At 73.4% G+C, this 25,452-nt stretch overlaps 2 protein-coding genes across 2 annotated transcripts; one reads left to right on the plus strand and one right to left on the minus strand.

The window, feature by feature from the left end:
* Positions 1–1,313: 1,313 nt before the first annotated feature.
* NR1D1 (nuclear receptor subfamily 1 group D member 1) lies at positions 1,314–7,820 on the plus strand. Its single transcript, XM_066981548.1, is given in 10 exon segments — positions 1,314–1,472; positions 4,123–4,317; positions 4,320–4,445; positions 4,558–4,646; positions 4,748–4,892; positions 5,167–5,471; positions 5,473–5,628; positions 5,761–5,946; positions 7,182–7,392; positions 7,477–7,820. Coding segments are annotated over 10 exon segments (1,641 nt in total). The 5' UTR covers positions 1,314–1,444; the 3' UTR covers positions 7,677–7,820.
* A 2,148-nt stretch (positions 7,821–9,968) lies between these two features.
* THRA (thyroid hormone receptor alpha) lies at positions 9,969–18,417 on the minus strand. The gene is made up of 9 exons (XM_066981549.1): positions 18,354–18,417; positions 17,601–17,804; positions 16,153–16,214; positions 14,898–14,998; positions 14,664–14,811; positions 13,844–14,049; positions 13,287–13,433; positions 12,949–13,207; positions 9,969–11,623 (listed from the first exon to the last, which is right to left on the minus strand). Exons 2-9 carry the CDS (start codon positions 17,651–17,653, stop codon positions 11,373–11,375), a joined length of 1,227 nt encoding a protein of 408 aa, XP_066837650.1. The 5' UTR covers positions 17,654–17,804; positions 18,354–18,417; the 3' UTR covers positions 9,969–11,372.
* Positions 18,418–25,452: the final 7,035 nt, after the last annotated feature.

Consider the following 25,452-nt stretch of genomic DNA (forward strand, 5'->3'; position numbering starts at 1 on the left):
AACAGCCCCCAGTACCCCAAAACAGCCCCCAGCACCCCATAACAGCCCCCAGCACCCCATAAAAGCCCCCAGTACCCCAAAACAGCCCCCAGCACCCCATAACAGCCCCCAGCACCCCATAAAAGCCCCCAGTACCCCAAAACAGCCCCCAGCACCCCATAACAGCCCCCAGCACCCTTGTGCCACGGCACAGCCGGGGGGGGGCACTTTGGGGGGGCACAGCGAGCGTGGGGCTGGTGGCTTTGGTGGCCTCCCCGGCACGGTTCCCCGGGGGGGGGGCGCACGGCTGCACCCCAGCCCAGGTGCCCCCCTGTGGGCACCGGGATGTCCCCAGAGGTCCCCAGCCCCACGGTGGTCGTCTGATGTGTGCCCCCCCCCAGGGACCCTCAGGGTGCTGGCACCCACCCGGTATCAGGAGGTGGGGGCTCAGGGCAGCCCCCCCGGGAGCAGCCGTGGGCGCCCACTGGTGACATCCTGCAGGGTGCTGGGTGTCCCCGGTGCCACGGGGCACCCACGGGTGGGGGGCGGCTCTGGTGACCCGGCCCCCCCAGCAGGGCCACCCCAGGGTGCCTGTGGCTTCCCCAGCCCCGGGGTTGTCCCCAAGGTGGGTGCCCAGCTGGGGTGCAGGGGACAGCGCCATGGGGGGGGTGGCAGGGGGCCCAGAGCTCCAGTGGGTGACACCAGTGGGGGGGGGACAGTGCCATGGGGGTGTCACTGGTGTGGGTGACAGGGGTACCCAGTGCCATACTGGGTGTCACCAGTGCAGGGGACAGTGCCATACTGGGTGTCACTGGTGTGGGTGGCAGTGCCCCACTGGGTGACAGGGGTACCCAGTGCCAAAACTGGGTGTCCCCAGTATGGGTGACAGCGCCCCACGGGGTGTCACCGGTGCAGGGGACAGCGCCCCACTGGGTGCCAGCGCTGCCCAGTGCCATACTGGGTGTCACCGGTACAGGTGACAGCACCCCACTGGGGCGCCCAGCTGCCACCGCGCCCCCCCCGGTGCAGCTCACGGCGCACACTTGGGGGGGGGGGGGGGTGCCCGGACCCCCGGCGGGCCACCCCCCGGTACCGGCCCCATTTCGTACCGGGGGTCCCAGCTCCCCCCCCCCTTCCCCCTTCCTCCCCCCCCCCCCCTCCCCAGGCGGTGGCGGTGCCGCAGCCCGGGGGCTCTCCGGTGCCGAGCCGGGGCCGCCGGCGGAAAGTGTGTCAGTGGGGCACGAGGCTCTCCCCGGGAATCACATGGGGGAGGCGGCGGCGCCGCGTGCGGCCCAGTGCGCAGCCGCGCCCGGTGCCGGGAGGGCGGCGGGGAGGGGGGGGGGGGGAGGGGGGGGGCGGGCGGCGGGCGCGCAGCAGCCGGGGCGGGCGGGCGGCGGCACGGCACGGCTCGGCTCGGCTCGGCGCGGCACGGAACGGTTCGGTTCGGTACGGAACGGCCCCGAGGATGGCCGCCCCCGATACCGGCAGCACAGGTCAGTGAGTGCCGGTGTACCGGAGGGCAACGGGAACCGCGCCGGGAGGGCTGGGGGGTCGGCACCGGGATCGGCACCGGGACCGGCACCCGGAACCGGGACCCGGAACCGGGAGCACGGGGGTCGGCACCGGGGATCGGGATCGGCACCGGCACCGGGGATCGGCACCGGGACCGGGATCGGCACCGGGAATTGGGGCAGGGGGGGGTGTCCCGAGCCCTGCCCCGGGGGGATGCGCACCGGGGCTGCGTCCCGGGGCTCCTCCGTACCAGGAGCGGGCACTGACGGACACGGGGAGGACAGACGGACAGCGGCACCGGGCGGTGCCGGGCACCGGAGCGACCCCGGTAGTGGGGTGGGGAGGGACGGGGACACCGGGACACCGCGGGGACAGCGGGGGCACCGAGCCGGGAGCGGTGCCGGGGGGTACCGGGAGGTACCGGGGGACACCGGAGGATACCGGGGGGCACCGAGCCTGGAGCGGTACCGGGGGATACCGCGGAGTACCGGGGGTAGCGGAGGATAACGGGGGGCACCGGGGAGTACCGGCGGCACCGAGCTGGGGAACGGCACCGGGGTGCACCGGGAGGTACCGGAGGGTACCGGGGGACATCGGGGGGTACCGGAAGATACCGCAGGGCACCGGGGGGCACCGGGCCGAGGGCGGCACCGGGGTGCACCGGAGGATACCGGAGGATACCGGGGGGTACCGGGGGCACCGAGCCGGGAGCGGCACCGGGGGGTACCGGGGGGCACCGGGCCGGGGGCGCTGCGGACGGGCCCGGTGCTCGGGGGCCCCCCAGGGCCGGGGCGGGGCCGGGGCGGGGCCGGGGGCGGGGTCCCGGTGCCCGGGGTCGGGCGCGGCGGGGGGCGGAGGCGGTGCCCCCCCCTCCCTCCCCCGGCACGTGTCCCCCTCCCCGCCGCTGCCACGTGCGGAGTTTGTTTTCCCCGCAGCCCCGCCCCGTCCCCGCCCATTGGTCCCCGGCCCCTCATGACATCATCGCGCCCCGCCCCGCCCACCCCGCGACGTCACGCACCCGGAAGCGGGGACGCCGCGTCCCGCTCGCCCTCTTCGGGCGGGGGAGGGAGGAGTTTGGGGGGGGGGGGGGGGGGAGGAGGGGGCGGGGCGTGGTGACGCCATCGCCGGGGCAACCAGGGGGCCGGGGGCGGGGCGGGGCGGGCGGCCAATGGCGGCAGGGGGCGGGGCAAAGCGTGAGGGGCGGGGCCGGGGGGCGGCCACGTGCGGCTCGAGCACGTGGGGCGGCGGCGTGAGGCTGCTGGAGCCGGGGGGGGCCGGGAGCCCCCGGGGGGGGGCGGGGAGCGGGAACCTCCCGGACCCCCCCGAGGCGTCCCGGGGGGTTTGGGGCTGGGGGGACCCCGGGGGTGACTCCCTCAGGGCCCCCCCCCCCGTGTCCCATGGGGGTGACCCCCCCCATGTCCTTGTCCCCCCAGGGGTGACCCCCCCCCGTGTCCCTCCCCCATGGCCCTGTGCCCCCGGGGGTGACCCCCCCCCGAGCCCCCCCTGTCCCTACAGGGGTGACCCCCCCCATGTCCCTGTCCCACTGTTGTTGACCCCCCCATGTCCCCCTCATGTCCCTGTCCCCCCAGGGGTGACCCCCCCCCCCCGTGTCCCCCCCCCATGCCCCTGCCCCCCGGGGGTCCATGGGGTCAGGGACCCCCCCCCCGTGCCGCTGTCCCCCTGTTCTGGGGTCAGGGATCCCCGCGGGCATCCCCGTGCTTTATCGGGGGGGTGGGGTGGGGCTGCAGCCCCTCTGCTGCAGGGTCTGGGGTCTGCAGGACCCCCCCCCCCAAACCTCTTTCACCTGGGGGGGGGGCACATAGGGTGGGGGGGGACACGGGCACCCCGCATGGGGACAGCCCTACCCACGCCCCCCCCCACGCCCCGTGCGGGACCCGCTGCCCCCGATTCGGTGACCTGCTTCGGGGCTGGCACGGCGAGGCTGGGGGGGGGGGGGGGAATAAAGATGGGGGGGGGGGGGGAAGGGGGGGGGCAGCCGTGGCCGGGGGCAGCGCGTGGGGCGGCCGCCACATGGCCGCGGCCAGCCCGTGTGTCCCCGCGCCACCCGCCACGTGCCTGGCCCTGAGTCAGCCGCGGCCGCTCTGTGCCCGGGGTGGGGGGGGACACACACACACACGGGGGGGGGGGGGCCGTGACCCCGGCCGGGGCCGCATCCTGCGCTGGCCGCCCCTGGGTGCAGCAGCGGGGCTGAGCCCTCGTGGGCGGGGGGGGGCTCCGTGCCACCCCCATCGTCCCCAGGGTGCCCCCTGGTTTCGTGGGGTCCCCTACACGCAGCCCCCCCCCCCCCCCCATCCCATCCTGGGGGGCTCCCAGTGCAGCAGTGGGGCCGGAGCTGCCCCCCCACCCCCAAACCCACGGGGGTTCCCATCCCCGTGTCCCCCCGCCACCCCCCCCACACCGTTTCCGGGGCTCGTGTCCCCGTCCCCACGTGCGCCCGCGCCGCCGGCGCCGCCTGACTCAGGGCGCGCGGGGCACACGTGCGGCCGCGGCACCGGGGCGCTCCCAAGGGCGCTGCTAGCCCCGGCCCTTCCGGGGTGCTCCCCGCCGGCGCGTGTGGTCCCCCCCCCCTCGCCCCCCCCCCCCCCGTGACGGTGCCCGCTGTGCCCGCAGGCGGTGTGATCAGCTACGTGGGCTCCAGCGGCTCGTCGCCCAGCCGCACCAGCCCCGTCTCGCTCTGCAGCGACAGCTCCAGCGGCAGCTCCCAGCCCTTCCCCTCCTACTTCCCCCCGTCGCCCACTGGCTCCCTGCAGGACTCCCGTGCCTACGGGGGGGGCTCGCTGCCCCCCCACGAGGACGGCTCCCCTTCTTCTCCTCCTCCTCCTCCTCCTCCTCCTCCTCGTACGGCTCCTCGGCGAGCTTCCCCGGTGTGCCGCCGGTGCCGGCGGACGAGCGGCGGCGCAGCTCGCCCAGCAAGAGCGGCAGCACCGTCACCAGTGAGTATGGGGGGGGAGGATTTTTTTTTTTATTTTTGGGGGGTGGGGGGTGTTACGGGTGCTCCTAGCACCCCGAGGTGCCGCTCACCCCCCCCCCCCCGTCCCCCCGCAGAGCTGAACGGCATGGTGCTGCTCTGCAAGGTCTGCGGGGACGTCGCCTCCGGCTTCCACTACGGCGTCCACGCCTGCGAGGGCTGCAAGGTACCACGGCGGGGGGGGGGGGACGGAGCAGAAGGAGGGGGGGTGTGGGGGATGCTGGGGACACGGGGACCCGGAGTGACCCCCCCCCGGGTGTCCCGCAGGGTTTCTTCCGCCGCAGCATCCAGCAGAACATCCAGTACAAGAAGTGCCTCAAGAATGAGAACTGCTCCATCGTCCGCATCAACCGCAACCGCTGCCAGCAGTGCCGCTTCAAGAAGTGCCTGCTGGTCGGCATGTCCCGCGACGGTGAGCCGGGCCCCCCCTCCGGCCCCATATCCCCCCCCCCCCCAGTTCCGTGCCGTGCATCCCTTGGGGCTGGGACCCCCCCAGCTCCGGGCTGTGTCCGGTCCGCCCTGGGAGCGGTGCCCTGCATGCCAAACCTGCCCCAGGCTGTGTCCCCTGGGACCCCCTGGGGTTGGGGAGGGGGGGGTCGGCAGCCCCCCCTTGTGCTTGAGGTGGGGGGGGGGACACACGGCGCCGGTTCCCGGCGCGCCCCCCCCTGACGCCGCTGTCCCCACAGCCGTGCGCTTCGGGCGCATCCCCAAGCGGGAGAAGCAGCGGATGCTGGCGGAGATGCAGAGCGCCATGAACGGCATGGGCAGCCCCCCGCCGGGGGGGCCGAGCATCGGCGAGGGTCCCGTGCCGGGCGGGGGCCACGCGCTGCCCCCCGGCCCCCCGCCGCTCGTCCCCCCCGCCTGCTTCTCCCAGTTCCCCCAGCAGCTGACGCCCCCCGGTTCGCCCGGCCCCGGGGGGGCCACCGAGGACGTCATCGCGCAGGTGGCCAAGGCGCACAAGGAGATCTTCGTCTACGCTCACGACAAGCTGGGGCCCCCCCCCGGCCTGCGACAGCGGCGTCCTGCGCTGGGACGGCCCCCCCGCCTGGGCCCCCGGCCCCCCCAAGCCCCGCTTCTGCCCCGCCGCCTACCCCGAGCCCCCGGCGCGGGGCTGCCCCTGGCCCCGCGGCCCCAAGGACGTCCTGCCGGTGAGCGCCCGCCCGCCACGGGGGCTCCCCCGCCGGTCCCCCCCCCCCCCCCCCCCCCCGGGTATTTTTAGCCGCTAATCGCGCTAATCGCCTTGCCGGCGAGCCCCGTGCTGAGCCGCGCGTCGCCCGCAGGCCTGCCCCATGAACAGCCACCCGCCCGGGCGCAGCGGGCGCTCGGTGCAGGAGATCTGGGAGGACTTCTCCCTCAGCTTCACCCCCGCCGTCCGCGAGGTGGTCGAGTTCGCCAAGCACATTCCCGGCTTCCAGGCCCTGTCCCAGCACGACCAGGTCACCCTGCTCAAGGCCGGCACCTTCGAGGTACGTCCTGGGGCGGCCGGGGCTCCGCCGAGGTCGTCCCGCGGCGTTGTGTGCTGCCCTGCGGCGCTGCACGGTGCCCCCCAGCCCAACACGGTGCCCCACTACGTTGCACAACACCCCATAGAATTGCACGGCGCTCCCCGGTGTTGCACGGTGCCCCCCAGCATTATATGGCCCCCTGTATCCTAACACAGTGCCCCCGGCATTGCATGGTGCCCCCCGGCATTATATGGCCCCCTGTATCCCAACACCGTGCCCCCTGCATTGCACAGCGCCCCGCTGCACTGCACCCTGGTGTTGCACGGTGCCCCACGCATTGCATGGTGCTCCCCAGTGCTGCGCGGTGCCCTGTAGCAGAGCACAGCACCCCATGGTGTTTCACGCCCCCCCCCCCCCCAGCTCAGCACATCGCCCTCTGCATTGCACAGCGCTCCCCGGTGTTGCACGGTGCCCACAGCATCTCACGGTGCGCCACATCCCAGCACAGTGCCCTGCAGTGTTGCACGGCGGCCCCACGTCCCAGCATGGCGTCCTGGTGTATTGCAGTGCCCGGTGGTGTTGCTGTATGTCCGCTGGCATTGCACGGCGCCCCACGGCACTGCACGGCACCCCATGGCATTGCACGGTGCCCCACGGCATTGCACGGCACCCCATGGCATTGCACAGTGCCCCACGGCATTGCACGGCACCCCATGGCAATGTGCGGTGTCCCACGGCATTGCACGGTGCACCACGGTGTTGCACAGTGCCCACAGCACTGCACGGTGTCCTGTGGCATCTCGTGATGTCGCACGGCGTCCCGCGGCACTGCACGGTGTCTCACGGTGTTGCACGGTGCTCCGTGGTGTTGCATGGTGCCCCACTGCACTGCACAGTGTCTCACGGCGCTGCACGGCGCCCCATGGTGTTGCATGGTGCTCCATGGTGTTGCACAGTTCCCCATAGCACTGCACAGTGCCCCACGGTGTTGCACAGTGCCCCACAGCATTGCATGGTGCCCCACAGCACTGCACGGTGCCCCACGGCGTTGCATTCTGTCCCACGGTGTTGCACAGTGCCCCACAGCATTGCACGGTGCCCCACAGCAATGCACGGTGTCCCACAGCATTGCACGGTGTCCCACGGCACTGCACGGTGCCCCATGGTGTTGCGCGGTGCCCCCCGGTGTTGCACGGTGCCCCCCGGCGCTGCGCGGTGCCCCCGTCCCGCCGAGGCGCTGACGCCGTGTGCCGCAGGTGCTGATGGTGCGCTTCGCCTCGCTGTTCAACGTGAAGGAGCAGACGGTGACGTTCATGAGCCGGACGAAGTACAGCCTGGAGGAGCTGTGGGGCATGGGCATGGGCGACCTGCTCAGCTCCATGTTCGAGTTCAGCGAGAAGCTCAGCGCCCTCGACCTCAGCGACGAGGAGCTGGGGCTCTTCACCGCCGTCGTGCTGGTCTCGGCAGGTGGGCGCCGCGACGGGGCCGAGCCCCCTTTCCTGCCTCCCCCTCCCCATTTTGACGCCCCCCCCCCCCCCCGGGTCCCCGCAGACCGCTCGGGCATGGAGGACGCGGCGTCGGTGGAGCAGCTGCAGGAGACGCTGATCCGCGCCCTGCGTGCCCTGGTGCTGAAGACGCACCCGGCCGAGACCTCGCGCTTCACCAAGCTGCTGCTCAAGCTGCCCGACCTGCGCACCCTCAACAACCTCCACTCCGAGAAGCTGCTCTCCTTCCGCATCGACGCCCAGTAGGGCCCCCCCACCTCAACCCCGTGCCCCCCCCCTGCCCCCCCCCCCCCCCCCACGCCACCCAGACCCCCCCAGGACCCTGTACATAGCGCGGGGGCGGCCCCGGTGCCACCCACCCCACGGCTGCAGCCCAAGCGGGTGCCGGGACCCCCCCCCAACACTTCCCTCTCCCCACGGCGCCGGGGCCCCCCCCCCCCCCCCAGGACCCCCCCCCCGCCCCGGTGGCCAGCGGTGGAAAAGCAGAGGCCGGAGGCCAGCCGAGCTGTGTGGGTGGGTTTGGTGGTTTGTTTTTTTTTCTTTTTTTTTTCTTTTTTTTTCCGTGTTTTTTTTTTCATCATATATTTATTACATAAATATATAGTAAAATAGACCAGCAACAATTACCATAAAAATATCTTTCTTTAAAATCCTGACCAAAACACAAAAGGGTTTAAAATCGCACGTCACAGACTGTGATTGTCACGTAAATCAGCAGCGCCTGCCTCGGCCCCCCCCCTCCCCGCGCCGTACATTCAGCGACTCCCTGCCACGGCCCCCCCCCGGGCTGGGGGGGGCACAATGCATAGTACGTGGGGGTCCCGCCGTGCCGAGCCGAGCCGTGCCAGGCTGGGGGCAGCCCTGGGCAGGGGCAGCTCCGGGAGCCATGAGGTATGTGCTTGGGGGGGGGGGGGGGGGGGGGATGGATGTGGGGTACGGGGACGTGGGGGCACGGGGCGGGTGGTGGGGATGGGGGTGCCGGTGCTGCCCCCCCCCCCCCAACCCAACCCGGGTTGAAGCCGGGGCTTGGGGGCGACGCTGGACGTGCGATGGCGACACGAGACGGAGACGAGACGGAGCGGCCCGGGGCGCGGGCGGGAGTGCGGGTGGGTGCTGGCGAGCGCGGGGACCCCACGGCGGGGGCAGCGGGACCGGGCTGTGCACTCCCCCCCATTCCCCCCCCCCCCCCCCACGGGGTGGGCTGCCACAGGGCACCGGCGCGGCCACGCGTGGGCAGGCGGCGAGAACGGGCAGCGCGTGCGGGGTCCCACGGGCGTCGTGTGGCCACGGCGGGGCACTGCGCCGGCACGGCATGTCACGGGCAGTGCACGGGCATTGCACCAACGCGGCACGGGCATTGCACCAACACGGCACGGGCATTGCACGGGCATTGCACCAACACGGCACGGGCAGTGCACGGGCATTGTACGGGCATTGCACCAACACGGCACGGCCACTGCATGGGCACCGCGCCGAAACGGCACGGGCACTGCGCCAACACATTACGGGCACGGCCCGGGCACCGCACGGTGTTGCACTGGTGCAACACAACCACTGCACGTGCACTGCACCACGGCGCGGCTGTTGCGTGGGCGTTGCACGTGCACTGCAGCAGCACAGCGTGCCCACCGCGCGGCATTGCACCGCCACGGCACGGGCGTCGCACAGCTTTGTGCACGCGCGTCGCACCGCGGTGTGGCCGTTGCACGGGCGCTGCATGTGCACGGCGCCAGCACGGCGTGGCAGTGCACCAGCAGGGCACGCGCATTGCACGCGCGTCACACACGCATGGCACCGGCACGGCACATGCCCTGCACCGGCAGGGCACGCTCATTGCACACGCGCTGCACCGTGGCACGGCCGTTGCACGGGCATTGCACCGCCACGGCATGGCTGTTGCATGTCACGGCACCGCTGCAGCGTGGCCACTGCGGGGGGGGGGGGGGGCACCGTGCCCCCCGGGGGGGGCACAGCTCCTGCCCCCGGCCCGAAGGCACGTGGTAAGGCCGGCTGTTGGCACGCGCGCGCCGAGCGTGACCGCGAGCATCGGGTCGGGTGCCGGGGGGCTGGGGGGGGGGGACGGGACACGACGCATCCCAAACCCTGCGCCCCCCCCGAACCCCCCCCCCAGTGCGGGCGTTTGTGTTTCCTGCAGTGACTCCTATTGCACAACCCGATGCCGGGGGGGCGGGGGGGGGCTGTGCCCACCGGGCCCCCCCCACATGCCGGGCGCCCAGGTGGGGGCTTTAAGACATTTTGCACGGAGGGCACCGCATGTTCCCCCCCCCCCCCGGGGGCTCTGCCACACCACGGCCCCGCTGCCCCCCCCCCCCCCCGCCCCAGCTTTTGGGGTCTGGCACAGCCCCCGCTGCCCCCCCCAGACACGGACCCCCCCCCTCTCCCCGGCGGCAGGGCCGGGGTGGGGGGGGAGCTGCAGCGGGCAGGAGGGGGGGGGGGCACACGCCCCCCCCCTCCCCCAGCCCCACGGGGGGAGGAAGTGTCTCGTGTTGGGATTTCTGCTTTTAAACGACCCGTAAAAAGATTTTTTTTTTTTTAATTACAAAAATTATATATTTTATATATATTTATATATATATATATATTAGCTTAACTGGGCCCCGGCAGCCCGCCTGCCTGCCGGCCGTGCCTCGCCCGGCCCCGCGCCCCCCCCTCGGCCTCCGCCTGAGGTAAGAAAAAATTCACAAACCTAAATCCGGGGGGGGGGGGGGGGGGGAAGGAAAAAAGGTGATAAAACCATTAAAAGTGCCCCCGCCGCAGCCCCCTGCCCCGCGCCGAGCCCCCGCCGGCCCCCCCCGAGCCGCCCTGGGGGTGCCGGGCCCCCCCCCCGAAGTGCTGTTGCTGCTGGGGGGGGGCCGGGGCAGTAGTGCAGTGAGGGGGGGGGCCGCGCCGTGCTGGCACCTCCGGGGCCATTGCAACTTGGGTTTTTTTTTTTTTGTTGGTTTTTTGATTTTTTTTTTCTTTTTTTACGGAAAACGACAAATAAAAGGACGACGACACGGGGTTGGGGGTGGGGGGGGGGGGGGAGACAACGGAAAAGGGGTGTTGGGGGGGGGGGGGGGGGGGCCGTCCCCCCCCCCCTCCCCGCCCGCAGCGCGCACCGTCCGCCCGCGCTTGGCACAAAACCCTCTCCTTTCAGCCCAAAAAAAATTTAAAAAAAAAAAAATTAAAAAAAAGAGAGAAAAATCCAAAGCCCCGAATCCGGCCCCGAAAGGGGGGTGGGGGGGGTGCAGGGGGGGGGGGGGTTCCCCCCACCACCCGGTCGGGCACGGCGAGGGGGCCGGGGGCTGCCGCCGGCCCCGCGTGCCCCATGGCAGGGTTGGGGTCCCCCTCGTTGCCCCCCCCCCGTGCCCCCCCCCCGGCCCCCGCCCGGCCCAAAGTGCGCGTGGCCGGGGCGGCCTCTCCCTGTGCAGCCCCCAGCCCCCTCCTCTCCTCTGCTCTTCCTCCTCCTCCTCCTCCTCCTCCTCCTCCTCCTCCTCCTCTCCTCTCTCCTTCCAAAGTGCAGTTAGTTTAATATTTTAGCCTCTCAGGGAGGGAAATAAATGCTTAAAAAATAATAATCTAAGAAGAGAAGAACAATAAAGGAAACGCTCGACCGTCGGGGCCCTTCCCTGTGCAAACAAACAAAATTCGTCAAGTCCGGGGGGCGCGGGGGGGGGCCGGCGTGGGGCCCTGGGGGGGGGGGCTTAGGGGGGGCAGCCGGGGGTCCTGGTGCGAGCGGCGGCACGAAGCCCCCCCCTGCCCGGTACGTGTGTCCCCCCCCCCCCTCCCCAGCCCCTCCCCGGGTGCAGCACCGCCGCCCTCGCCCACCTTCGGGGGCAGAAAAAGAAAATCGGGGAGGGGCGGAGGGGGGGGGGGGGGAGCGCGGGGCTGGGGCGGGAGTGGGGGGGGCGCTTTGGGGGAGAGGCGGGGGGGGGGGGGGCCCTACACCTCCTGGTCCTCGAAGACCTCGAGGAAGAGGGGGGGGAAGAGCTCGGTGGGGCACTCCACCTTCATGTGCAGGAAGCGGCTGGCGTGGCAGGCGCCGATCATGCGCAGATCCGTCACCTTCATCAGCAGCTTGGGCCAGAAGTGGGGAATGTTGTGTTTGCGGTAGTTGATGTAGTGCTCGAACGCCAGCAGGTACGTCTCCTGGCACTTCTCGATCTTGTCCACGCAGATCAGCCCCGTCCGGTCTGCGGGAGGGGAGGTGGGAAACATGGGGGGGGGGGAGGGAGTCCGCAGGGTGCCCGCCCCACGCGCCCCAAACGGTGGGGAGCTGGGCGTCGGGGTGCCCACCACACGTACCCCAAATGCTAGGGCTCTGGTTGTCAGCGTGCCCAACCCTACGTGCCCCCCAAATGTCGGGGATATGGGTATTGGGGTGCCCGCCCCACGTGCTCCCAGATATTGGGGCTCTGGGTATCGGGGTGCCTGCCCCGTGTTCTCCCAGATATTAGGGCTCTGGGTATCGGGGTGCCCACCCCACGTGTCCCCAAATGTTGGGGCTCTGGGTATCGGGGTGCCCATCCTATGTGCCCCCAAATGGTTGGGCCCTGGGTATCGGGGTGCTAACCCCATGTGCTCCCAGGTATTGGGGCTCTGGGTATTAGGGTGCCTGCCCACGCACCCCAAATGTTGGAGCTCTGGGTATCAGGGTGCCCACCCCGTGTGCTCCCAGATATTGAGGCTCTTGGCGTTGGGGTGCCCACCCCGTGTGCCCCCAAACATTAGGGCTCTGGGTATTGGGGCGCCCACCCCATGTGCCCCCAGGTATTGGGGCTCTTGGCATCAAGGTGCTCACTCCACGCTCCCCCAAACGCTGAGGCTCTGGGCACCAAGGTGTCCACACCACGCTCCCCAAAATGTTGGGGTCCTGGGCACTGGGGTGCCCACTTCACACACCGAAAAATATCGGGGCTCTGGGCATCAAGGTGCTCACCCCACACACCTCGAAATGCCGGGGCTCTGGGCACCAGAATCCCCACCCCACGCGCCCCAAGATGCTGGGGCTCTTGGCAATGGGGTGCCCACTTACGTGTCCCCAGATACTGGAGCTCCAGGCATTGGGGTGCCCACCCTGTGCGCCCCTAAACGCCGGGGCTCCAGGCATCAAGATGCCCACCCTGTGTGCCCCCAAATATCGGAGTTCCAGTCATTGGGGTGCCCACCCCGTGCACCCCCAAATAACGGAGCTCCAGGCATCGGGGTGCCCACCCCGTGTGCCCCCAAATATCGGAACTCTAGGCATTGGGGTGCCCACCTGTGGGACCCCAGATATTGGAGCTCCAAGAATCGGGGTGCCCACCCCGTGCGCCCCCAAACACCGCAGCTCTGGGCATTGGGATGCTCACCCCGTGCGCCCCCAAATAACGGAGCTCCAAGAATCGGGGTGCCCACCCTGTGCGCCACTGAATACCGGAGCTCCAGGTATTGGGATGCCCGCCCCATGCGCCCCCAAACTCCGGGGCTCCGGGCACCGGGGTGCCCCAGGGGCTCAGCACCACGCGTGCGCCCTTACCTGAGGACATGAGCAGCACGGCCTGGAGCAGGGCCACCTCGGTGTCGTCCAGGTTGAAGGCAGAGAGGGACTTGCCCAGGTCGAAGATGGCGTCGGAGACGACGCCGAGGCCGCCGTTCTTGAGCTGCTCGCGCTTGACGGCCATCTCCCCGCTCAGCGTCAGCGTCTCGCTCTCGGGGTCGTAGCGCACGGCCGCCCGCAGCGACATGATCTCCATGCAGCACCCCTTCAGCAGGATGATCTGGTCTTCGCAAGGCAGCTGCGGGACGCGGCGTCAGCGGGGGGGCTTTTGGCCCCGACCCCCCCCCCCCCAACCCCCCCGCCCCCTTTCCCCTTACCTCCGAAAACATGGGCAGTTTTTTGGCAAAGTCGACCACGCGGGTGATGGCCGGGGTGATGATTTTTGTAAACTCGCTGAACGCCTCCAGGTCGACTTTGTCCCCGTCGGGCATGGAGGCCATGGGCGACTGGCCGATGTCCTCAGGCTGGCGGGGGGGAGGAACGGATGGCGGGTTGGGGGCGACGTGCCTGTGACCCCCCCCCTTACCCACACGCACTCCCCAGGGGAAACCGAGGCAGGGCCCGGCGGGGCGGCAGCCAGGAGAGGGAGCTGTGCGCCCGGCACCGCCGCGGGGCCGGGGCCACCCCGCGGGCACAGCTGTCCCCTTCGGTCACCGCACACCCCCTGACCCTCCCCGGGGGCCACGCGCTCAAGGACACCCGGTGACATCCCAAAGCCCCCGCTCCCGGAGCCGTTGCTGGGGGAGGGACGACACCGGGAGCGTGACCCCCGCCGTGCGCGCACCGAGCGCGCCGGGGCTCAGCCGTGCCCGGTGCCGGTGCCGTGCCCGGTGCCGGGGGTGGGCGCAGGGCTCCCCCCCGGCTGTGCCCTCACCAGGAATTTCCGCTTCTGCTTCCAGTGGCTGCCCTGGGCGTTGGTGCTGCGGTGCGCCTCCGTCACCACGTGGATCAGCTCCCACTCCTCGGCGCTGGGGCTGGGGCGGTGCTGCAGCGACTTGATCATCTCCTCCTTGCGCCGCCGCTCCCGGTTCTCCTCGATCAGCTTCCTCTTCGCTACCCGCTTCGAGTCGTCCAGCACCACTGCCGGAGCTGCCGTCAGTGGGGACGCCCCAAAAACCCACCCCCCACCGAGCTCCCCGTGCCCCCCCCCCAACCCCGTGCTGGGTGCCCCGAGCTGGTCCCGTGGCTGCGTGGGGCGCCCAGAGCTGCCCCATGGCACCGCCAGCCGTGCCGAGCACCCCAAGCTGTCCTGGGGCTGCAGTGAGCATCCGAGCACCCACAGTGGTCCCAAACCTGCCCCACGGCCGTGCCAGGCACCCCGAGCTGCCCCCCGGCACCCATCGGGGACTCCCCAATGTGGTCCTGCAGCCGCACCGGGCACCCCGAGCTGCCCCCGGCACCACCAGGCGTGCCAAGACACCCCAAGCTGGTCCTGCGGCTGCACCAAGCACCCCACGGCCCTACTAGCCATGGGGGGCACCCCAAACTACCCCACGGCTGCACGGGGCACCCCAATCTGCCCCCCTGTGCCTGGCACCCCAACCTGGTCCTGCAGCAGCACCCAGCACCCCAGGGCAACGCCAGCTGTGCCGGGCACCCCAACCCGCCCCGTGGCTAGCTCTGGGCCCCCCCAACTTGCCCCCCTAAGCAACCTCTGGCCGTGCTTGGCCCCCCCCCGGCCCCCCCGCACTCACGGTCCATGGCCATGCCCACGGAGATGCACTTCTTGAAGCGGCACAGCTGGCACTGGTTGCGGGTGATCTTGTCGATGACGCAGCACCCATCGTACTTGCACGAGTAGGTGGGGTGCAGGTTCTTCTGGATGGTCCGCCGGAAAAAGCCCTGGGGCGGGCGGGCCAGGGGGGGCACGGTGAGACCCCCGGATTTCGGGTACCCCCCCCCCCCTCCGCTTCCCAGCCCCCCCTCACCTTGCAGCCCTCGCAGGTGATGCAGCGGTAGTGGTAGCCGGTGGCTTTGTCCCCGCACACCACGCACTGTTCATCTTTGTCCAGGTAACTAGGGATGTACCCTGCGGGACGCCGCGCGTCAGGGCCCCCCCCCCCCAAAACACACCGTGCCTCAGTTTCCCCTCGGCCCCAAAGCCTGCTGCTGCCCCCCCTCCCCCCCGTCTGCCTCCCCGCTGCAGGAAGTGCCGGCAGAGGAAGGGTTAAGGGCTGGGGGGGCCGGGGGGCTGCCCGTGCCCCCCGCGGCAATAAAGCGCCCATTATGCGGCTCCCCAGCCGGCTGTGGCGGGGGTGGGGGGGGGCGTCCCCCCCGGCGCACAATGGCCCACTGTCCCCGCTATTGTCCGGGGTCCCCCGTTGGCACAGGGCCGGGCGCCCCCCATCGCCGGCCTCACGGGGAAACTGAGGCACGGAGCAACCCCCCCCCCCACCGAGACCCCCCCCCAAATCGACGCGGGGAGGGTGGGGGGGGAGCCCAACCCTGGAGGGGGGAGCGGTGCAGGGTGGGGGAGGGGCTGACCCCCAACCTCCCCACCCCCCCCCCTCCTCCTTCCCCCCCCCCCTTCTCCCGGATCCCGCCGGCGCCGGCCGCTCCCCGCTGGGGAATGGGGCAGGGCTGGGTGCCCAGCCCTGGGGTCAGCGCCCGGCCGGGCCCCCCTTATCTTCCCCCCCCCCCCCCACGGCACTGCTGGCCCCGATAGCGCCGGCCCGACCCACGGCCACGGCTGCTGGGGCACGGGGGGGGCACCCCGCGGGGACACGGGGTGCTGGGGAGCCTTGGGGAGCTCCGGGATCGTGGGGTGCCAGCAGGGACACGGGGGGCACAGGGACGCCTGTGGTCCTGGGGGGGGGACATGGGGTGGCTGGGGGACCCTTGGGGTGCCAGGAGGGGATATGGGGTGGTTGGGGGATCCTTGGGGTCCCAGGATGGGATATGGGGTGGCTGGGGGATCCTTGGGGTCCCAAGAAGGGACACGGGGTGGCTGGGGGACCCTTGGGTGGCCATCAGGGATGTAAGGCGCTGGGGACCCCCGGGGTGCGCAGGGACCTTGGGGTCCCCAGGAGGGACACGGCACCTGGGGGACCCCGGGGTCCCATCAGGGACACGGGACACCCAAGGGACCGCCGGGGGAGGCTCGGGGACCCCAGCAGGGTGCCGGAGGGACGTGGCGAGGGGCCCTGGGGCTGCGGGGGGGGGGGGTCCCGGGGGGCCCCGTACCTGACATGCTGCTCTTCACCAAACATTGGCTGCTCTTTCTTTTGCGCTTGCCATCCAGCCACCTGCGGGACGGGACGGGGAGCGCTGGCACCGGGTCCCCGTGCGCCCCCCCCCCATCCCAAACCCCCCTGCCTGGGCACCCCTCCCTCGCCTGGGGGGTCCCGGGGGGGCCGGATGGGGACGATGGATGGCGTGGGGATCGGGGGGGCACCGCCCCATGGAAAATGGGGGGGGGACCAGGGTGACGCGGAGCTCGCGGGGACCCCCGATACGGGGCACGGCATCGCTTGGGGGGGGGGGGGGGGGGGGAGCGGGTGGGAGGGTGGGGGCTGAGGCTTGGGGGGGTGGGGGAGGGGAAGGGAAGGGTGGGGGAGGGGCTCATTTACAGTCAAAGACAAAATGTCCTTTTGGCTCAGCGGGGAAGTGACATCAGAGGGGCTGCGCCAATGGGCGGCGGCGGGGGTCCGCGCCTCGCCCCCACCGCACCGGCGCAGTGCCGGAGGCGCCCGGGCTGGGGGGGGGACAGGCGGGGGGGGGGGGACAGAGGGGGTCCCAGCACCACGGGGACCTGCACCCGCTTGGGGGGGGGTGGGGGCAGCACCCAGGGGTGCCCCGGAGGCCCCCGCCGGGGCAGCGGGGCCGGGTGCTGCAGGGGGGGGGGGGCCACGGGGCGCCAGCCCAAGGTGACCCCGAGCCTGGCTCCCCCCGGGCACGTGAGCGGCCGCCGCCGCGCGCCCGAAATAGCCCCGGGTGCTGGCAGGGCCCTGGGGGGCCCAGGCTGGGGGGGCGGCAGCGGCTGGGGGCCCGGAGGGGGGGGGGGGGGGGGCAGGGTGTGAGCAGGCGGGGGGAGCGGGCACGCGCGGGGCGCGGGCATGGAGGGGGCACAGGGACACGTGGGGTGCTTGGGGGGGTGCAGGGGGCATGGGGGGGCACGGGGGTGCACGGGGATGCAGGGGGCACGGGGACGGGCGTGTGCACGGGGACATGTGTGTGTGCACAGGGACGTGTGTGCACAAGGACACGTGGGTGCACAGGGACACGTGTGTGCAGGGGATGTGTGTGTGCACGGGGACACGTGTGTGTGCACAGGGACGTGTGTGTGCACGGGGACGCAGTGGGCACGGGGACACACGTGTGCACAGGGATGCAGTGGGTGTGGGGCCACGCGTGTGCACAGGGACACGCGCGTGCACAGGGCCCTGTGTGTGCACGGGGCCACGTGTGCACGGTGCCACAAGGGGCACGGGGACGCAGGGGAGATGCAGGGCACTGGGACACACGGGGCACGGGGACACACGGGGACACCGGGCATGGGGCTGCACGGGGACACGGGGTGATGCGCAGGGCACGGGGGCACGGAGGGGCACCGAGGGGCACGGGGACACGGAGGGGCACAGGGACGCGTGGGGACAGCGGGGGCCGCCACAGCCGTGCCCGGGGGGTCTCACCGGGTGTCCTCTGGCTCCGACAGCGGGTCCAGGGTGCTGGGCTTCTGTTCCATTCACCGCAATTCCATCAAGGAGCGCCCAGCACCGACCGAGTGGGCTCCGCCACCGGTGCCACGCGCGGGGGGGGCCACGGCGGGGGGCTACGACGCGCGCCCCATGGCGCCCGCCTCAGTGCTCAGCGCCGCGCAGCATCCCGGGGGGGCCCTGCCGAGACAAACCCACGGCGCCCACTGAACCCACGCGGGACGGGGGGGGGGGTGGGGGGGCCACGTGCGACACCCCCAACCTTCCCCCCAACCCCCCCCAAGGAGCACGTGGTGCGGGGAGCGTGCAAGAGCGTGCAGGGCTGCTGGAGAGCGCCCGGGGTGTGCAAGGGCGTGCGGGGCTGGGTGGGAGCGCGAGGGGCGTGCAAGAACACGTGGAGCGCGCGAGGGCTTGCAGGGTGCTGTGCAGGAGCACGGGAGGGCGCGCAGGGCTGGGGGGGGGCGTGCATGGGGCGTGCAAGAGCACGCAGGGTGTGCGGGAGCGTGCGCGGGCGTGCAGGGCCGTGCAAAGCACGCGGGGCGTGCAAGGCGGTGCAAGGGCGCAGGACGGAGCGGGAGCGCGCGCAGGGGCGCGGGTGCTGCACGCAGCCGTGGGGCAGGGCTGCAGGGGGGGGTGCTGAGCCCCCCCCCCGAGCACTGGGGGGTGCTGAGCCCCCCCCCCTCGCTGGGTGCTGAGCGGGTTGGGGTTGGGGTTGGGGGGTGGACTCACGGGGGAGGGGGGCGCCGGGGGGCGCCGGGGCAGTGCCGGGCGATGCCTCCTCCGCGAGCGCTCCTGCTGCAAAGAGACGGCGCTGGTGGGGCCGGGGGGCGCCGGGGGCACCCCCACATCCGCAGCCCCCCCCCAAAATGAACCCCCCCCACGATGAGGAAGCAGAGGCGCGCTCCCCCACCCCCCCCAGCCCCACCCCCCACCAGGGGCACCCAGCACCCATCCCACCCACCCAGCGGCAACCGGGCGGGACCGGGGATCGGGGGAGCCCCCCGTGCTCAGCTCCCCCGCGGTGCCCCCCAACTCCCCTCAGCACCCCCCAGACCCCCCCCCACCCGGCGGGGGGGGGCTCGTGGCGGTGCCGGGGCCCCCAACCCGCGCCGGGTGGGCGCCGTGCCCGGCCCTGGGGCTGCTCGGCTCCGTGCGGGGACAGGCAGAAAGTAGGTCACGTTTGTCTTGGCCGCGGCAGAAATTCCTCCGGCGGATTTCAAGCGCAGCGGCGGTGGCGCAGCCGGGGCTCCTCCGCCGCGCCCGGCCCCCCCCCCCCCTTTCCCTGGCAACCCCCCCCCCCCCCCCCGAAGCCCCCTGGCCCCCCTCCAGCCGGGGAAGCCCGGCCATGCCATGGGGGGGTGCGGGATGCTGCACCCACGGGTGCGCGGCGGCGGCGGCACGCGGCAAGGGGTTGCGGGGGGGGGGTGTGGGTGCGTCGGGCGAGCCAGCGGGACCGCGGGGAAACCGAGGCACCGTGGGGGCACCCCCGCCGTGTGCCCCCCGACACCCACGAGTGGCTCGGGGGCACCCTGCTCTTTGTGGGGGGGGCCTCCTGGCTGCTGCTCCAGGCCGGGCTTTGGGGCCGGCCACGGGCGGTACCTATAGAGCGGGCGCGCGGCCGGGGGCTGCAGCAAATGTTTGTTCCATATGGGAACGCCGCGCCGAGACTTCCAAGTATAGGCACTGGCCGGGCGCCAGCGCCGCGCGGCCCCGCTGGGCATGGCCAACCCCCCCCCCCCCACCACCGCCTGCCCCGGGACCCCCCCCCCCCCTTCCCCCTGCAGAGCCCCGACCCGCTGGGCGCACGCATGGGGAGGCTGCACCGTGGCTGCCCCCCCCCCCCGACCCCGGTTCCGAAAGCCCCCGCTGCCTCGGTTTCCCCTTTGGGTGTCGAACGGAGGGGCTCAGGGCTCAGCGCCGCGAGGTCGGGGCTCGCCTGTGCCGCTGAGCCCCCCCCCCCCCGCCCCCCCGCCGGACACCCCCAGGATGGGGGCCCGGTGGCACCCAGGGCTCGGGGCCGAGCTGCTCCAGGAACCCTCGCTCGAGGAATCGCGGGCAGACAGACAGACAGACGGACAGACGGATGGGTGGGAGGCGGCCCTCCCGCGCTGCGGGACACGTGCAACGAGCGTGGCCGGGTCTCAGCCCCCCCCCCCCCCCCACACCTTGGGCACGGGTGGCACCGTGACCGCGTGTCCCCACCCCGCGGGACGCACCGCCGCGCTGGGCGGGAGGGGGTCGGAGGCACGGCCGGGGCGCAGCACCCATGGGGGGGGGTTTGGGGGGGGGAGGCCCCCACCCGCGCCCCCCCCCCCCCCCCCCGGCCCAGCCCCACGCCCAGGGCAGCGTTTTTGCTGAGTCGGGCGGTTGCGCACGCGATGGAAAACAACCCGGGGACAAAGTCCGGGGCTGGGCCGGCGGCGGGAGCCGGCTGCACCACACGGGGGGCACCGAGCACCCCGATCCCACGGGACGTGGCAGCCAAGGACCCCCCCCCCCCCAGCCTGGCGCACGGACGCCCAGCGGGCACCGGCCACCTCTGGCCCACCGTGCAGCCGCCCTCGGGGCCGCGCCACGGGGCCGCTGTCGGTGTCCCTGTCCCCGGCGCAGATGGGCTCCGGGGGTCCCGGGCGCCCCCTCCCCCTGGCCAGCTGCTATCTGGGTCAGGGAGGTGAGGGCCTAAGCGCTTTAGCCAGGGTGCCAATTAGCGTGATTAGCACGGGGGGTGGGGGGGGCAGGGCGCTGCAGGCAGACCCGGCAGCTCGGCACCGGCTGGGCACTGACACGCGGCACCCGGTGCTGCAGGCGGCAGCGGGCACCGGCACGGCGGCACCGGGAGGACCCCGGTGGTGCCGGCGGCAGGACCGTGCCGTGGCAGCGGGGCCAGGAGCAGGACACCTGCCACGGCACGGCCGGCAGCACCCCGGCGCACGCCGGTGTCCACGTGCACGGGCGCACCCGGTGCCGTGCGCGCGCCCTCGCCCGGTGCCACCTCCCGGCCCCGCAGCTCGGCCGGCGCGCGGTGCCCGGTGCTGCGGGTGCTCGGCGGCCGCGCTGCCGTGACTGGAGGCCGCAGGAATCCCAGGCATGCGCAGCAGCTGGGCAGCCCGAGCGCGGGGGGATGCCACGGGCCTGACATCAGGGCGCCCGCCCCATGGCACGGGGGAGCTGCGCACGGGGGACCCCCCAGGTGGGGGTCAGGGCCGGGCCGTGGGACGGGATGGGGTGGCGGAGCCCGGCTCTGCCGTGTACCCCAGCACCGGGACCTGTCCGCCCCGTGGGGCTCAGCAGTGCCCAGCGAGCGAGGGTGGGTGGCCCTGGGGACGGCGACACCTCTCTCGGTGTCCTCACGCCTCCAAAAGGTCCTGGATCGTGGCACGGGGACCTGCCTGGCTGAGCCGCGACCTCAACCCCTGCCAGCACGGCCACCCCAAACCCCATGGGGCTCTGGGTGCCTCGAGCCGCGGCCGTGCCGCCCGCTCCTTCCCGTGGCACCCGGGTGCGCAGCCGGGATGAGGCAGCGGCTTCGGCTCCTGGCCTTGCCGGCCCTGCCCGGCCCCGTCCGGCCGTGCCTCAGTTTCCCCATCCCACCAGCGCCAGGCAGCGGGATCTGCTCAGCAGCGTGCGGCAAGAGCTGCGGCACCGCTTCTCCCGTGCGTGGCAGGATGAGGCCGGATCCCTGCTCCCCCATCAGGGCACGGCGGGGCCCCACGTCCATGCCCAGTGCCGCTGTCACGCCGGGGTCAGCCGTGCCCCGGCCCCCCGTGCGCACACGGGACGCCCCACGGGGACCCCGGGTGCCTGGCGTGCGATGAGCACGCACGGACGGGGCTCGCGGGGTGACCCCGTGGGGTGCCCCTGTCCCCGGGGAGGCTGCGGCGGGGCCGAGCCCCGCGCGTGCCGCGGGACGCCGGGGAGCTATTCTCAGCGCCGCGGGGCGGGAGCTTGGCACGGGCATCGGGACGTTGCTAAATCGGGGAGAGGAGCGGGGGCTCCGGTTCACGTGCACCGGGCGGGGTGGGGGGTGGGGGGGCAGGAGGGGGACGACTCCTGCGATCCCTCCCCGTGGGCCCCCCCCCCCTGTTTGGAGGGGAGCTGTTGGCAGCCACCTTGCCACGAGGCGCCCCGGGGTCGGCATCGCCGGGGGGGGTGCGGGGCACCCAGCTTGGCGTGGGGCACCCAGCCTGGGATGGGGACGGTCCCCGCGGCGTCCCCAGCAGCGGGAGCTGCAAAACGGGGCAGGCGAGCACCCAAACCGTGCCCGGCGACGCGAGCCACGCGTCGTGCCGCCACCGCGCCGCCACCACGCCGGGGACCCACGGAGCCACGGGGCGCCCCGCCGGGCACCCTGCCCGCGCCCGCCTTCGCCCTCCCCGCAACGCCCGTCGCTCCTCCTGCTCCTCGGGGAGAGGACCCAGGCGCCCGGCTCCGCCTGTCGGGCGTTAAACAACGCAGCCCGCGCCCCACGGCCGCGCGGCTCCGGGGCTGGGGGGCACTGGGGAGGGGGGGGGGGGGTCCCGGCACTGCCGTCCCGTCCGCCCGCCCGCAGCTGCTCCAGGCTTTGCCGACAGCCGCGGCTCGCTTGCCCCGGGAAAGTGCGTGGCGAGGCGGGGAGGGGGCCGCTTCCTGGTGCCGCGGCCCCCCCCAGGAAGGGACGGGGACGGGGAGGTGCGCCCGCCGCCACGCAGCACCCCGCGCCTGCAGGGGCGGGGGGGCGCGGGGTGCCCACCCGACCCCTCCCCGGGGTTCGAAGGGGTGAGCGAGAGGGGGAGGGGGGGGTCTTTGGCACGAAGCCGGCCTCGCACCGGGCCGTGGGGGCAGCCGGCACCCCAACACCGCACCGGGCACCCCGGTGTCGTGCACCCCAGCCCCCCCCATCCACACCCCCCGCTGCGCGCAGGGCGGCAGCGCCGTGGCTCTGCAAAGGTCAGCGCGGCAGTGGAGGGGGGGGCGAGGGAGCGTCGGGCTGTGCCCCCACCCCAGCAGCACCGCGCACCCACCCGGGGACCCCCAGCACCGGCAGGGCTGGGGGGGGGGACACACGGGTGCGTGCGCCTCGATGGGAGCAGCAGGGGGGCGCGGGCAGCTGCACACCGATGGCAGGGGGGGCGCTGAACGCCTCCAGCGTGCCCCCACCCTGCGCCAAGACCCCCGGGCGGGGGGGTGGGGGGGGGAAGGAGGGACCGCGGCGTCGAGCGAGCGAGCGAGCGGGAGAAGCCTTCCCCAAACTGGTTCCACCGGGGCCTGCCGTGCCGCACGGCTGCGCCGCCGCCGGCCCCCGCCCCGCGCCGAGCTGCGGGGGTCCCCGGCACACAGGGAGGCCACGGGGCGGGCGGCGCCGGGGCTGGCACCGGCGGAGGTCAAGCGGGGTGAGGCTGAGCCCGGCCTCCCCCCCACACCCCCGCCTCGCTGCCGGTCACGGCGGTGTCAGCCCCGCGGGGCGCGGCAGGGCACGGCGCGGGGGTCACGGCGGCCGTCGCCGCTGAAGGTCGGCGCGGTGCCGCCGGGGGCCACCGCCGCGGCCGCACGCCCCGGCGCTGCCTGGCACGCGCCCGGCACGGCTCGGCGCGGCACAGCTGGCGGCGAGGTCGTGCCAGAGGCCCGAGCGAGCGCCGGCTCGGCTCGGCCGCCCGGGGTGACCTTGGCCGCGGCGCCTGCTTGCCCTGCCTCAGTTTCCCCCCGGCGCACCGGGGGCTGCACCGGAGCTGGGCCCGTGACCGTGGCCCACGCCCCGGCGGCAGCACCGTGGCCGGCGGTCTCGCCGCCACGCTTCTTCCAGGCCGGGGGGGGGGGGGACGCGGCAGCTCGGCCCCCCCCCCCCGGGAATCGGGAGCCGGCGTGCCTGGGGAGGCCGGGGCGGGTTTGGGGAGGGCAAGGCCCCGCCACGCCCCTCGGCCCCGCTCGCGGGGGCACCCCGACGGGCACGGCCACGGCCGCCGGTGCCCCCCTCTCTGCCCGTGCCGTGGACGCCCCCGCCCCAGCGAAAAGCAGCGAAAACAAACAAACGAAAAAAAAAAAAAAACGGGCGCTCTCCCTCCAGCAGAGAAAAAAAAAAAATCAAAAAATAATAAAAAAAAAATAAAAAAAATATTAAATGCATTCCTGACGCCGCCTGCCAAGAGCGGGGCGGGGACGGCCACGGGGCACGGCCACGGCCCCACCGCCGCCGCCACGGTGGGCCACGGCACCGCCACGGCCGGGCCACGGCCTCCCTGCAGCACGGCCACGGCACGGCCACGGCACCGCCATGGTACCGCCACGGCACGGCCATGGCACGGCCACGGTACCACCACGGTACCGCCACAGCACGGCCACGGCACGGCCACGGTACCACCACGGCACGGCCACGGGCTCCCTGCAGCCCGGCCACCGGTGACCGTGCAGCCCCGGTGCAGGCCCACGGCCACGCCACGCCGCAGCCACGCAGCTGCCACGGGGCCGGGGGGGAGCTGCCGTGGCCGCGCCGCGCATGGCCCCCCTCTCGGTTGGCGGTGCCGTTGTGTGCGTGTGTGTGCGTGTGCGTGTGTGCGTGTGTCCCAGCGGGGGTGGGCAGCGGCCGTGGCCCCCCGGGGCAGCCCCGCGCTGCAGCACCGAGCGCTGGAGGGGGAGGGGGGGGGATAAAAGGAGGGGAGGGGGGGGCGCAAGGCAGGGCAGCGGGGGGTTGGGGGGGGCGGTACCCCCGGCCCTGCGGCGCCCCCCCCTCCTCCCGTGCCGAACAGCCGGATTTTTTCCCTCCCCCCCCCCCCAAAAAAAAAAAAATTAAAAAAAATAATTAAAAAAAAATTGGCTATTTTTATATTTACCCGCAATTCGCCTCCCGGGGCGCGCTCGGCCCGGGGGAGCCCCGCGCTTCCCGCCCCCCCCTCTACCCCCCCCCCCATTGCACGGCCCGACCTGCGCCCGGGCTACAGCCGGGGGCGCCCGGGGGCCGCGGGCCCTCGGTAAACAACCGGGGCTGCGGCGGGGCCGGGGGGCGCGGGGGCGGCGGCGGGGCCCGCTCGGGGCCGTACCTGGGCGGCGGCGGCGGCGGCGGCGGGGCCGGGGGCGCGGAGCCGGGGCGGGGGGGGGGGACGCGGAGCGGAGCGGAGCCGAGCGGGGCGCAGCGGCAGCGGCGGCGGCGGCAGCGGCGGCGGCGGCCGACGGCGCCTGGCTCCTCCCCCGGCCCCGCCGCGCCGCCCGCCCGCCCGCTCCGCCGCGGCCGCAGCCCCCTCCGCCGGCCGCAGCCGCTCCCTGCAGCCGCCGCCGCCGCCGCCGCCGCGCCCGCTGCGCGCTCCCTGCGCGGGCTCCGCGCGCTCCTTGTGCTCCCCGCGCGCTCCGTGCGCGCCTCCGTGCGCTCTTCGTGCTCTCTGCGCGCTCCCCGCGCGCTCCGCGTGCCCCCTGCGCGCCCCTTGCGCCCTCCGTGCGCGCTCCCCGTGCGCTCCTCGTGCCCCCTGCGCGCTCCCTGCGCCCTCCGTGCGCACTCCCCGTGCGCCTCCGTGCGCTCCGCGTGCCCCCTGCGCGCCCCCTGCGCCCTCCGTGCGCACTCCCCGTGCGCCTCCGTGCGCTCCGCGCGCGCTCCCTGCGCGCTCCCCGCGCGCCACCGTGCGCGCCCCGTGCCCTCCCCGAGCCCCCAGGGATGGGGTTGGTCCCGCGTGGGTGCCCACGGGGGACACGGATCGAGGAACGGGGGGGGGACGGGGACGGGGACGGCGCCCGCGGGGAGCCGGGGATGGGCCCGCACGGAGATGGGGGGCGAGAGGCGGAGGGAGGGGGGGGGGACAGCGCCCGGGGGGGGGGGGGGCTGGGGGGGTCCCTCCAGGGACCTGGGGACGGTGTCGGGGACCACGGG

Source organism: Anser cygnoides, chromosome 22, assembly GCF_040182565.1.
Source record: "Anser cygnoides isolate HZ-2024a breed goose chromosome 22, Taihu_goose_T2T_genome, whole genome shotgun sequence".
Lineage (NCBI taxonomy): Eukaryota > Metazoa > Chordata > Aves > Anseriformes > Anatidae > Anser > Anser cygnoides.

What these genes read in the sequence shown, in the direction of transcription:
- THRA (XM_066981549.1), bottom strand. Translation starts at nt 17,653, where the DNA reads ATGGAACAGAAGCCCAGCACCCTGGACCCGCTGTCGGAGCCAGAGGAC. An exon ending in TCGGAGCCAGAGGACACCCG is followed by an intron (nt 16,215 to 17,600) that starts GTGAGACCCCCC and finishes CCCGTCCCGCAG; the next exon opens with GTGGCTGGATGGCAAGCGCA. An exon ending in AACTGCCCATGTTTTCGGAG is followed by an intron (nt 13,208 to 13,286) that starts GTAAGGGGAAAG and finishes CGCGTCCCGCAG; the next exon opens with CTGCCTTGCGAAGACCAGAT.